Raw genomic sequence first — 13,664 nt, 5'->3', positions numbered from 1 at the left:
GGACACAGCACTCTAAATCTGTAAATATGCTGTACTTTAGTCGCCAAGGCTAAGGGACTGTATGGTTATAGGGGAAAACACATGGCCAACAAAACTGATCCCTCTGACTTCATCCCATCATTTTGCTTCTCAACACCTTCAGCGGAGTACAATCAACATTCCAGCTACAGCACCTGGCGATGGGAATCGAGGGCTTGGGACCTGCCTCCTGCTTTATTTCTAAATATTAGCTGCAAAATTACATCCCAGTTCAATACTGAGTATTTTCATTTGAATATTCATGGGACCAGGACCCAGAATTGCCCTGCAGTGCTAGAATTGCCTTCCCAAGTGAAGCCACCTCTCACCAGCCAGTATGACCAGCTGCAGTTACTCAACTTTGCTCTCACCCTGCAAGAGCCAGAAGTAGTAGTTGTGGGCACTTCAGATGCAGCTTTCCTTAGCCAGGGAAAGAGCCCCATGGTGATCCCAGAGAGCGCCAAGAAGGCCCCTGGTGCCAGGGAACAGTCCCACCATGCAGCTGTTTGTCACAGCACATGAACCCTTGCAGCCCCACTCAAACATCCTCAGTTATCTTGTGCTAAGACCTCCTTAAGACTCAGGGAAAGCTGTGGGTAGTCAGAGCTTTTCATCTTTATTTGCACTGTCAGCATTTGGTGAACCCTTAATATATATATGTTATATATATAACCCTTAACATGCCTATTTAAGAGAGAGGAGTAAACCCAAAGCCATGCAGGTGACAGCAGTGTCACACAGATGTTAAAACCAGCAAGTCCTATGACTGAAGTGATGTGAACTGGCACTTGGGTGTGAGCATGGTGGTGATATCCCATGGAATACTCCATGGGACAACTGAAGAAGCACTAAAACATTGCACCTTTTCTTGCATATGTTTTGGGGTTTTTTTGGTTCATTTAGCATTTGCTTCTGGCCCAGCTATGACTTGAGTCTTGGGGATAGGTAGGCTTTAGGGTGGCCCCTTGAGAACCACCACACTGCTCAGCTGCTCCTGCCCACGTACACCACAGAAGTGGACTGATGGACTGTAGCCAAAGAAAAAAAGTGCCTCCAGTTTCCAGCATGCAGAAAACATCAGACTTGATTGCTTGCAGAGGTGTGCTGCTCTTTTAAAGCATCTCCCTCAAGCAACACTTGTGCCAAAACTGAGGATGCAAATTCAAACCCATTGAAGCAAACCAGAGTTTATTTAGCATTTATTACCCATTTTGTTGTCATATGTGACTTCTTCTGTCTTGATTTTTCCTCTGGTAAACACAGACCTTTTATTTTTTTTATTTTTTTTTAATAAAATATATAAAACATTGTGCATTGCTATCCATAGGAAAACTGTAGTTTAACAACAACAACAACAAAAAGAATAAGGCACATTCCTGTGCAGCATCTTCAAATATATATATATATATTTAAAACAAAACAAAAAGAAAACCTTTTTCAACCTCTTTGAGGTTGCTAACTTCTCACCAGTCACTGACACATCTCTTATATTACCATAATTTCACTGTTGGAGGTGGATTGGGTTGTGTTTGACAGGGGCCAGCAGGGAGAACAGACTCAAAAAAATAATAGGATTTTATCCCTGAGGTGTCAGTAAAAAAACTAAATGTTCCCATTGAAAAGGAAGATGAAAAGACAGCCATAAATAACTGAATACACTATGGCGAACATCCAAGCACCGAGATGATTTCACGATGGAAGAATCCCCCTCCCCCCACCCCACAGTTCTTAACAAGTCATATTTGCTGTTGGGTTTTAATCAGGGTAATCTCATGGCTTCTAAAGTCACAAGACAATCCGTCAGGATGCACTTCCCCCTCCCTCCTCAAATCATCTTTCCAGATTTGTCATTTTGTTCATAGTGCTCCCACAGTCCTCAGGAAAGGGAAACCAAAAAATCCTAAATGAAAACCAACTCCTGGGAGACTTCTCTCCTCAGCCAAGAGAGGAATACTCATACTGCAGCGTGCTGAACACCATATCCCATGTGGGAGGACTGTAATTGTCACCTTCCTGCCTGCTACTAAGAAATGAAGTTGGCAACCACCTCTGTTGAAACCAGAAAGTATCCATGAAGAGGGGTGATAGCAACGCGTCGGGGAGAAGGAGATGGGGAAAGCTTTATTGCTGTCCATCCACACCACTCTCGGTGGCACACCTGATAGGAAAAGGGGACGCACCCACAAAATATTCACCCCCCCTCCTCTATCACATGTGGAGCAGCCCCAGGGCGCAGGGCAGGACAGTTGGACTCCCAATCACTTTAGTAGTAGCGGTTGAGACTCCTGGTCCCTGGGATGTCGGGCTGGCCGTTCATCCAGATCTCCCGGATGATGCGCTCCCGCTCCTCCAGCCGCTGTGCCCGCTCCAGCTCCTCTGCCGAAGTGAACACGTTCATGTTCAAAGTCCTCTCGAACCTGCGGTGCCTGCGGGCGGACAGGTCAGAGGTGGTGTCTGAATCGTCGTCGCTGTCACTGCTGTCGCTGTCGCTCTCCCGCTCCCGAGGAGGCTTTTTGGAGGAGGAACGTTTGCAGTCCGTCCGGCAGGACACCCTGAGCACCAGGGCCAGCAGGGTCAGGACAAGTCCAATGCACACTCCAGAGACAAAATACAGGGCAGCCCGCTCGGGGTTTTCTGGCAGGAGAAAGGAAATGGTGGTCAAGAACAACCCTCAAAAGAACAGAACACACACAGCCTTTCCATGCTCACACCGGGCACGGTCTCTGGAGGGGCAGAGTTTCCAGTGACTGCTTTTACTTCCATGCCCTCCTTTGCCTCCTCCCCCCGAGGGAATCAGGAAGGAGAATTTAAACGGTGGATTTGCTGCCAAGGCATTTGCCCACATGCAGAATGTGGTTTTGCTGCAGCCGTGTCTTGGAGTTGTCTGGAAGGCAAGAGAGCAGTCCACGGAATTAAAAGCTATTTCTCACAGGGTTTTCACCAGCATGCTGCACACCCAGCAGCAGGTAAGTGCATCTTGCTGTCACATCCACTATCTTCATAACAGGCATAAAGATGATTAGAAAACTTTATATGCTCTCTGTGCTGTGGCCCAGCTGAAATGGGAGGCTTGGCAGTATGGAAAAAATGCATATTATTTATTCATAAGTTTCATTTGCTTATCTAAGGCAAGTGTGCTGGCTTCCCGCCCAGACCACCAAAAGGTATACCTGTGCTCCACAGGCATAGCTGGAGTCAGTGCACTAACAGGATGAATCCTGCATAGCCACATTTCTGAGGTGATATAACAGGACTCCAAAGGATCCACAATGCCTTTCAAACTAGGCCATCTTGTTTATTTACCACATTCTTTTCTTTTTTTTTTTTCCATGGGACTACTTGGAAGTGTAATTATCATAAATGTTGTAACTGCAATTCCCCTGGGCTGAATCACCTTTTTTATAGGCACACTAAATGGGTAAAGGTGAACCCAGCAGAAGTGCCAAGGCCAGCTCTACTCTGCAGTGTCTGCTGAGCGTCCTGAGTTGAAGGATGGAGTCAGTTCCTCAGATGAGTTTTATTCCCTTGAACTGAGTGATGGATCTGTAACAGCTGAGAGCCTGACATTTGGCCTCGAAAGATCTCTGTAGCTAAAAGACTACACTCTACTTTCACTTCCCCCACTGTGTTTTTAAAAGCTGCCCTTTCCAGCTGGTCTCCTTAAAGTAAAGTTTGCAGAAGGTGAACTGGAGACTATTTGGAGATGTTCAAAACTCAACAGGACAAAATCCTGCTCTAATTTCAAAGCTGGCTCTAAATCTGAAGTTAGTCATGTTCTGAGCAGGAGGTTGGACCGGAAGACTCCCAGAGGCCTCTTCCAACCTAAATTATTCTCTAATTTTGTGGTCAGAACCCAAACACTGTTTCATGTACCGTTCAAGGTAGTGTGTAGTTTGGTGCCTGGATGTGCTCACGGAACAGTTACAGAGACAAAACAGCTTTGTGCTCTTCACTTCTCTCCCAAATGAATCTCAAAGGTGACTGACAAGCCAAGGTGGAGGAAGATGTCAAGACAGTCTGAAAATTGGCTAATAAAACATAAAACTGATGCAAGAGTGGTTGATGTGGATGACATGGGGAAAAAATCAGGCTGAAAAGAGGGAGAAAAAAGGAGGAGGAAAGCGCAGCAGACACCTTCAGTAAGCCTAAAAAGTGAAAGAGGTGGACCAGTTTCCTGCAAACTCTGCTGTGACACAACAAACAGGACACTAAACCGAATGTGCCAGTGGGCTCCTGAAGGGGAGGTTGAAACTAGATGATCTTCAAGGTTCCTTCCAACCAAACCATTCTATGAAATGCTGCAGTAGTTAGTTGGAAAGCCAAGTGAGATCAAATCCAAAGGTTTTAAACTAAGATATTTTGACAAAAGTGAGACATTCAAAATCCAAAGGTAAAAGAGAAGATGCCAGTGCAGGCATGAAGGATGTGCCAATGACCCCTGTAGCAGCCTGGCCAGTGAAATCCTTGCTCCAATGAAGCTAATGGCTACCCTGAACTCAGGAGACAGGACTCAAATTAAAACTTCAGCCTTGTTTGTGCAGTAGCAAAGCTGCTGCTGCTGTCCATCTGTCTTGTGTGAACAGTGAAGAAGTGGCTTAAATTTCAGAGATTTGAAAACTCCAGGGAAAGCAGAATCACTCCCGATGACACTTTTACTTCCATGTGCAATGTAACTGAGGACACTAATCACCAAGGTCCTTTTGCAAGTAGCCCTAAGGAGGGCTCTGGGGACACCTGGAGCTTGGAAGTGTGAGAAGAGCAAACAAGCACAGTTGATGTGTTGGTAGTAGAAGGCACTGGGTCCAGCCCGCCTCGGCTCTGCCTGGCTGACAGGACACCAGGCACACTTTCCTGAGTACCACATTCTGCACACACGTGGGCTTGATTTGGTTGCATTAGTTCCACTGCTTGTTCCTTTAAAGCAACTCATAAAAAAAACATGGATGGGAGCCTGAGACACAGACACATGCGGTTTCTGCGCCCCTGTTTTTGCCCGTGTCCTGCTTTTCCTTTCTCCTCCACACTCTTTTTTTTTCATGCTACTGTATCCAGCTCATCAACAAAATGCACTTCGATTGCTACTTAAGTAACCACCTTTCATCCCCTGCTCCTTCTTGTACGCACAGCCCCTCGTGCAGCACTATGGTTGTAATTGAATCTTTGGGCTCCAGTGGCATTTATGAGCTCCTACAGCTACTCTGTCAATATCTGAGACACTGTCTGGATTTCCTCACAAAGCTATAACCTTACATTCAACTGCAGTCTTGGCATTTATCATACGTACACTCCACTTGCACAGCAGCAGCATCTCTTTTTTTTTTCACAGCAGAAAGAGCAACTTAAGCTAAAAACCATGGGCTCAATCTGCTTTTTCTCAGTTGAAGTAGCCAAGTCAGCAATACCATAGATTTAGCAGTTTGACAATCCATAAGTGATTTCAAGAGCCTCCCCCATTGCATGTTCTACTTGTAAAGACCAAGAGGGGCAACCTCTTCAGCAAATGGATGCTCAGCAGCTTCCAAAAGCTCAAAAGTAGGTCAGATTCATCATATCAACACTGAAGCTCCTCAAAACACTCATTATACTTGAAAAAAAGTTCTTAAGAAGTGTATGGACATCAGTAGCAGGAATTAACATAATTCTGATATACGTTCATATGTGTGTGTGTGTACACTCATTAACACATAGATTTTAACCAGTGTAGCTTTTTCTTCCACTGCTATGGGTGACAGCTGAGAGCTTCTAGCAGGACCCAGTTGCCATCAATTTCTTTAGCTGGGGTTACCTTTCCCCTTCCTTGTCTTTCTCTTTCTTGGTTGAAAGCATTGATGAAAATGTCACTGATTCAAGCCTGAATTTAATCCATGCAGACAAATATATATGCTCTATATAACCCTCTATACAAAAGCCACCATTTTCTAGGGACTTAAACTGGCCAAAAATTAGAAACACATTTTATTTTATTTTTCCAACCAAACCAGCAGCAACTACAGAGCCTATTTCCTGAGGGCTAACAATCTGCTGGGAGCATCAGCCCAGACTCTCATCAATTCCCAAGGAAATGCCACAGGCCAAGGTTGTTATTGCTATTATAATAAATTGTTTCAATAAATAAACAACAATCAAGACATTAACGCTGTTGGCTTCCTGTGATGGCTTCATGCATTCTGAAACCTCAGTTGGGAGGAAAATTTCAGAGGGCCCTCAGTAAAAGGTGCAGCATTAAGCATGGCCAGACAAACAGGAGCAATATCTCCCTGGGAACTTACCGTTAGCCCCACAGGCTGTTAAAATCCCCCTGTAGAATAGAAGCAGCTCTCCAGGAGCCCCTTATTACTAAGGCTCAGGCCAAGCAGTCTAAAAGTTGGAATGATATCTCCTGGGTTGTATTTTAGAAGCCCCTTGTTAACACCTTGGCAGCAAAGCTTTGTTTATGGAAGAAGAATAAAACAGGGATTTGTGGAGTTTTCCCTCCAACCACTTCATCCTGAGTGCAATGACAAAACTGGAATAAGTCCCTTGCCCAAGAAGGAGGCACTGGAAGAGCTCTGATACAATTTAAATGTTTAATATTTACAAAAGCATGAGGAATGGTTCTGCTCTTGCTGATAGACTGTGACTGCAAAGACTGTTCCAGCTGTCACTGAGTCTGGTGAAGTCTTTCCAAACACTCAGGCAAGTTTTGGAACAAGTCCACAACAAATAACAGGTCTGAGGTTTGTAGGCAGAGATTGCATCCAGTTAAAAACCTAATTCTATAATCAGCTTTCAAATTAAGGGTATGTCTGAGTCTTGTGCAAGACTGAACTCTAAATAATGTTTATCTGTTTGATCAGCTACTAAATTCGCTCCTAATTGACACTGTTCACACTTTCTCCCTGGTTCTGAAGAAACAGATTCTGGAAGCTGGGATAAGACTAACACCTGACTGGCTTTGATACCTAACCATGATGACAACTGCAAATCAAGATTCCTGCAAAGAAGTTTTGTTTCCTGCTGTGCTGTGATTTTTACTACTCAGTTGTCCATATGAACATTCCCAACTTTTATATGGGAACATCAGTCAAAAAGATGGTGGAAATGAGTACGGAGGCTTTCACTAGTACTGGCACTTCTCCCCTCTGTGCACCACAAGACTCTGCATATGGAAGTGACCAAGCTTGCAGACTCTTCGTCTGCAGCTGCCCACCCAGAACTGCCATTTTGTGCTGAAAATGCGGACAGCATTGAGCACACAAGTGATCCCACCATTTGTGGATGCTCTCCTCAGGCTAAGAGATATCCCAGCACCAGGAGGCAGGAAAAGTAGCAGAGTGGATCATCTTTTCAAGCATTCACTTCACCTATGAAATAGCCCAAGCTCATAGCTTCTTTTTCCTGCAGTGTGTCTGAGGGTATCCACGACCCTCTGCCACAAGAAAAAAAAACATTTTTCTATGTCGCCCCTGCCTATTTACAATTTTCTTCTGCAAGCTCCTGTTTTGAGCCAAAAATCATGACAAATCCATCATTTCTGCTAAAAGCAGAGGGCTAAATTACATGTAGCAGATAAAGATGGTTTAGGACATCTGCTGTTTCAATCCATGAGGAGGTCCATCTATTTTTGTAATAAGCAACAAACTGAATATATATATCACTGAGTCTAAAACCCATCTAACAGCCATGGTTAAGAACATTGAAACTAGATGATCTTTAAGGTCCCTCCTTTTGTGATCCCAAAACGTTCTGTGATTCTACGATACACTGGAAAACACGAGCAACCAGGTCCTGAACTGAGAAACCAAAGTCATGAGGTCTCACTTCATCTATGTGACATCCAGTGAATGTGAACTCAATACAAGGACACCACATCATGAGAGGGCAAGCAACAGCAAATAAAGCAAATCCCCAGCAATAAGACAGTTAAAGCTGTTTGTGCTACAGTAAAACCTAGAGGCTCCTTCCAAGACTGACACCTCAGGAAAGGGAGGTGCCCTGAAAAACGCAGAGTCAAAGAGTTCTGCTGTGATCAATGAAAGCAAAGTCCATGGGGGATGGTCAGCAGCTCTGAATCATAGTCCCAACTGACCCTGACAATAAATCCCACAACCTTCTCTTGCCTGTTACTGTTCAGATGGGGAACACGATATTAAGAGCATTTTGTTTTATAGTAAGATTGGGAATGCGGGTATTTTCATGTCAAAAAGTGGTAGTTGGAGGTAAGGGAGGGAGAAGTGCATAGGACAGAAGATTTCTTCAAGGCTTGTTTCTTGTATTTTTTCCTTAGAGAAACTCACACAAGAAAAAAATACACCCTACTCAGCTATCTTCTGTGAACACCACTAATTCCACCTTATCTGCCAGATTCTTAGAGGTGTCATGAAAAGATGGATCCTGATGACACCACTGGATGTGCAGAAGAGCAGAACTTCGTATAATCATTCATGGTCCTTTTAGAATGACACTTCACTAAGTAATGTGTAGAAACACTCTTACTACTCAGTGATTCCAAAATGCAAAGCCCAAGTTAGCTGCTTCAAATCCAAACATTTGTCTGTAGCAGCATGGTGGCATCTCACCAAGATCAAGAGCAAGGCACCAGGAATGCACTAGTATTTAATGAATTAGCAGGACTGAATGGCACACAGACACCCAAGAAAAAAGTGACCAGAGATAGTATTTTCTGCCTTGAGAGGCTATTTACACAGTCACCAGGGCCTTCCTTTTGGGAAAGCAGCAGAAATTGGCCTGAAATATGCTGAATTAGTGCATTTGATGCTATTCAGCCAGTGCTCCTCTATCCTCCGTTTTTTGGGTTAGTTCCTTCAACTAATGTAGGCAACTAGTGTAGGCAATCCCTACTGCTGACAAGGCACCTCATGCTGTGGGAAATATTTGCACTCTATCACCTGCCTCTGCTGTCCTGTCACTACCAGTGGTACTGGTAGTGACCAGATTCACTAAAAAGTGAATCTTTTTAGAAGACTGCTCCTCTGTTACTTGAAAGATATATGTGGGTGAAAGATAAGCTGTGATCCAAGGAAATCTTACTCTAAACTAAATTTAAATATTCAATTAAGTAGATTCTCAAGTTACTTCATCTTCACACTTCTACTGAAGATAGGCCAAATTCTCTTAAGCAGTGTAATGTTCTGAGTGCCGCTTATTTTCCAAATTAAGGGACAACAAGCTTGCCTCCCTAATGAGCCAGGCTTTGATCTCCAGGAAAATGAAGCATTAGGAATAATACCACATGTAAGATTACATTGTACTTAACTGCAGATGAGAGTAAATCCAGTGGAAAGCAGAGCACAATAAACTCTGGTATATACACTGCCTGCTAGAGCTGCCCCGGTCAGGTCTTTCAAGGGAGAGTTTGCAGAGAGACGAATTAAATACATAAGCAGTTCAAAGAGGCAGATTTAGCCTCAGGCGACTGCAAAATGTGGGTCTTCAAAAAGCTTGCAAGAACCCAGAGAGATGGCAGCCACAAGACCTACCTGTGATGAAGGCATAGGCTGCCAGGATGTTGCTGAGCAGGGCCATCTCCGTGCTGACGCCCACAGGCTCCATGCTGCTGGTGAGCACCGGCGGTTGTGTCTCATCCACAGGAAGCAGGAGGGGGGTGTTGTCTAGAGGGTAGAAAGTGGCAGATCTCCCTTTCTTCTTCTCTGCTTTGAAACAGAAACGGAATGAGGAACGATGAACGTGACCCAGCCCTACCCTGCCCTAGCCCCACCAGGTCAGCATCTGTGTTCAGAAATCTGGAGCTGCTCAAGAGCAAGCCACACAGATTTGCCCTTTTTTGGGGGGTAACTAAACCTTCTCAAGTAGCTTCAGCTGAGCACATATCCTGCCTGCATCCAGGCATCATCTTCTCTCCCCCATCTCCTGCTGTTTCATGTCACCCCTTAGACACACCCATCTACGCTACAGCAAATACATAATCAGGTTTCTTTTCTCTTATGTAAATCAAAGGAGCCTTTATCAACAGTGGGTTCAGCTAAGCTTGTAAGGAGGACTGGGAAACACAGGCAGAGCCAGCAACCCTCTGCCGGTTCCGCACTGTAGTGACCCATCCACACCTGGCAAATAGACGGGCTTTCTCTCCAGCCTTTGTGGGGAAAGGCAGACCTTGGTTTATGACTTCCTTCAGAAGCCTGCTCGTATTGTATTTCACCTAGACACCATTGCCCCTTTGGAGAGGTGAGTGAACACGGGTTAATGATTTGATTTTATTTGTTGAAGACTGAAGCTAAGGAGGCAGCTCGTTCCAGGAGGCTCAAAGAGACCCTTTCAGATCTTATCACCTCACTGTTGAGGGCTCCCCGCACCTTGATCTGCAGGCAGACACCCCCCTACTGACAAAACTCTAATTGTTTTCAACACAGGAAAAAGTCAGTGCAAAGGATGCAGCTCTGTCATCCGCGCGAGTGTTTAACTGCAGTTATTACAGATTTTTGGGCTCCCTTCCCTGGGTGTCTAGTTCTGAACAAAAGCAAGCATCGCTCTGTAAAATCACAGACTTGCACCAGGCTCCCACTTATCTGCAGGTATTAAATTCAGGAGACTGCCAGCTCCACCTCCAGTGGTGCCACCAGTGCCATACATACAAAGGCATTCTGTCAGCAGTCATGATGCGAGATGGTCTTTGTTCATTGGCTGCCTGATCTGTCTCCTCTCCCTGCAAACCCAGCAGCGTGAGATGTCACCTTCAGCTTCCTGCTGTGGGTGCCAGGAAGCAGCTCAGCCCAGGGAAGCAGCAACAGAAAGTGAGGGGTGTCAAACAGAACAGGTAATACTGGATGGAGAGGGACTGAGTGCATGAACGTGCACGCTGTGATGCCAACTCCTCATCTGCCTCGGAGGAGACGCGATGGGGATGGTTGTCCAGGTGTCGCTGTAAGAGATCAGCCCCAAGGAATGCGGGTGCTGCTGCATCTCTGCCACCGAATAGCTGCATGGCCTTGGGAAACCTACATGTTAAAGGCCACCAAGGTGTTAATGATTGGCCTTCAAGCAAAGTTTTTAAACATGGGTGGCTCATATCCCAACGGATAAAATATTCCAAGAACCTGTTGCTTTAGGAGACTAGAAATCACTGTGGATCACTCGTGCAAATGGAGGCAATGGGACATGGAAGGTCAAGGGCACATTCAGCAGGAAACCAATAGCAAAGTCTTAAAAAAATCTTTCAATTCAGATGTAGGCACTAATGTGCCCTCTAATCTTTCCTTTATTCTCCCTGTCTGGCAAATCTGTCTGTACTAGTGGTTGAATTTTTCCCTACCACTGTTCCAAAGAAATCCACAGAAGCAGGGTAAATATTTCATTTCTAAAAACTGAACCTAAAACCTGGATACTTCAGAGCAACTCATGTAGCACCATGCATCTAAACTTAGGCAATGGAATCCTGATATTAGTTGAGGGATATCAGAAAGCCATTCAGCTCTCCCTGTAGCAGACACTTAAAGCTTGATGTATTTGCTCATACATAGCCATCTAAGACATCCCATGGAGGACATCCATGTAGAGATGACAGGTATGATTTAGGGGAAACTCTCACCCTTCTAGAAGCCAGGTAAACACCCCAGGTCATCACAAATTACACATTTATATGGGGATAACTGATCTTGCCTGAGATGCGTCCTTACTGAGGTCTGGGTCTGAACTGGTTAATTCAAAATCCCTTCACAATAAATGAAGGGCACCTCCAGGATATAATCACATATATATTTCATAGCCATATGTCAGATGGACACCTCTGCTGGGTATGATGCATCCCTTGTAAACCACACTGTGCGATAATAGTGTATTTAAGACACTTCTCAAGTGAGACGTAGAAGAACCTTTTTTTTTTTAACTTCTAACTTATCCAAAGAAGAGATGCAATCAAACCAGTTTTAAATGAATACTCATCTGCATACACTAAACTCCAGCAAAGAACACCACAAAACCACAGAACTGGTTTTATCATTGGCAGGATTGTACAAGCACAGACATGGAAGACAGAAAATAACTGGACTTATGCAGAAGGAAAAAAAACAAACACACAATTTCACAAGGGCCATGTGTTGCTAAACTATGTGGTTCCCTGGCCCCACAAGTTGCTCCAGGACCATAACAGAAGACATCCCCTTTCCTCCTTGCTAGCTTGGAAAACTTGTCTATGCCTAATCAGCTCACTACTACTGGTTCTCCTCACCCATCTTAGCTGTTCCCAGTCACTTGAATGGTTTCTCCATGAATTTAAACCAAAGCTGAGCAAAATTATTTCAGCCAGCAATAATATGCCCAACACCACAGTATAAACACAGGAGAAGTTATTCATGATACCAGGCTGACTTAGCAAATAGTTTTAATAAGAGAAACAAAACAGAAGATGTCCAAGTATTTGCTTTGTTATTTTTCAAACACTTTTTTAGCTTTTAATTTCAAAATGACATCTTTGTTTGAAAAGTGGTGCATATTCTGAAAATGAATGAATAAACAATGTGAAAACAAAATAAAAGGTGTCACTTATTGAAGTTAAATGTTTAGATGAATGAAAATGAGTTCAGGATATCTTTTTTTTTGTTTAAAAGTACCTCCAGGATCACAATATTTATTTCGCGCTAACTCAAAATTCTTTTCCTTGGCGATTTTTCAGTAAGGCCTCCAAAGGGACAAATTTGTTATTGTCAGTTCTTAATTATTTGTGGATTGACTATCCAAGCTGCAGATTAACATTGTCAGGAGTGTAGACAGAGACAAGGTAGCTTAGCTCATACCCACCCTAGAGCTGAACCTCTGGGAGCACAGGTTGGAAATTTCAGTAGTGCCATATACTATCCATTGTATGTTGGGAAACAATGCAAACCCACCGAGTAACCCAACACATGCTCACCTCTGCTTTTCCCTTATTCATACAGCACCTCTTCCTTCTACTCACCTATCCCTATAGATACCTGAGACTTCATTCACATCTCTTCACTTTGCATTTTATGAAAATAGCATCATATTTCAAAGCTCAGTTCAAAACTTCTCCATCCCCTGTGAGGCAGATCTACTGCCTCTTCCCTGTGGGTTTTTTTTTCCTTTGCCACTGTATTAGACAGGTCTGCAAAGTATTTCTGTGATGAGTTTTGACATGCATGGCCACGACTGCTATTTCAGGAAATTCAGTGTTTCTTGAACAGTTTCACAGTTCACTTTGGCCCGTCACTGATCAGAGCTCAAAGCTTCCTTTCTGACTGTGACATGGATGGGGTTTGAGCACAACAGAGAAATCCAGATGAGGAGATAGAAAGGAACACTTATCACAACACAGTTAAGTCTGGGGCAACATCACAATAGTCACAGCTACCTGGGAGAGCTCGTCCTATACTGGAAGGAGAGACATCAGAAAGGAACACTCCGTCCCCTATAACATTGGGATCAAACACTCTTGGCTGCAGTGGAAAATGTGGCTTCTGATATCCTTGGTAATTGGTTGATCTTGGCTGAGTTTCATGCAGAAGCTTCTTGGGAACTGAAATAGAGGAGTAAGAAGAGCACAGTTGTTAGAGTGAGTTATTTCAGCTGGTCACAACGAGAATTGTCACATTATGCTACGGGCTCAGCTGATACTTAATTACACCATGTGCAGCCCAAACAGACATTCATCTTCCACTACGATGAATGCTCTC

The 13,664-nt window shown here is 44.1% G+C and overlaps 1 protein-coding gene across 4 annotated transcripts in view; it reads right to left on the bottom strand.

Annotated features, from left to right (window-relative positions):
* Positions 1 to 903: 903 nt before the first annotated feature.
* The window catches only part of EVA1A (eva-1 homolog A, regulator of programmed cell death), a 162,716-nt gene continuing 149,955 nt past the window's right edge, over positions 904 to 13,664 (bottom strand). For 2 of the 4 annotated variants that reach the window (XM_032684384.1, XM_032684387.1), the window contains 3 exons: positions 13,343 to 13,507; positions 9,498 to 9,671; positions 904 to 2,652 (listed from right to left, as the gene is read on the bottom strand). In XM_032684384.1, coding sequence (XP_032540275.1) covers positions 2,282 to 2,652; positions 9,498 to 9,671; positions 13,343 to 13,507 — 710 coding nt within the window. In that variant the 3' untranslated portion in view covers positions 904 to 2,281. The remainder of the gene's footprint in view (positions 2,653 to 9,497; positions 9,672 to 13,342; positions 13,508 to 13,664) is intronic. The other 2 variants (XM_032684386.1, XM_032684385.1) reach the window with 1 other exon arrangement.

This window comes from Chiroxiphia lanceolata, chromosome 3, assembly GCF_009829145.1.
Source record: "Chiroxiphia lanceolata isolate bChiLan1 chromosome 3, bChiLan1.pri, whole genome shotgun sequence".
Lineage (NCBI taxonomy): Eukaryota > Metazoa > Chordata > Aves > Passeriformes > Pipridae > Chiroxiphia > Chiroxiphia lanceolata.
Note: the sequence above shows the minus strand (reverse complement) of the source record. Positions and strands in the feature narration are given on the sequence as shown.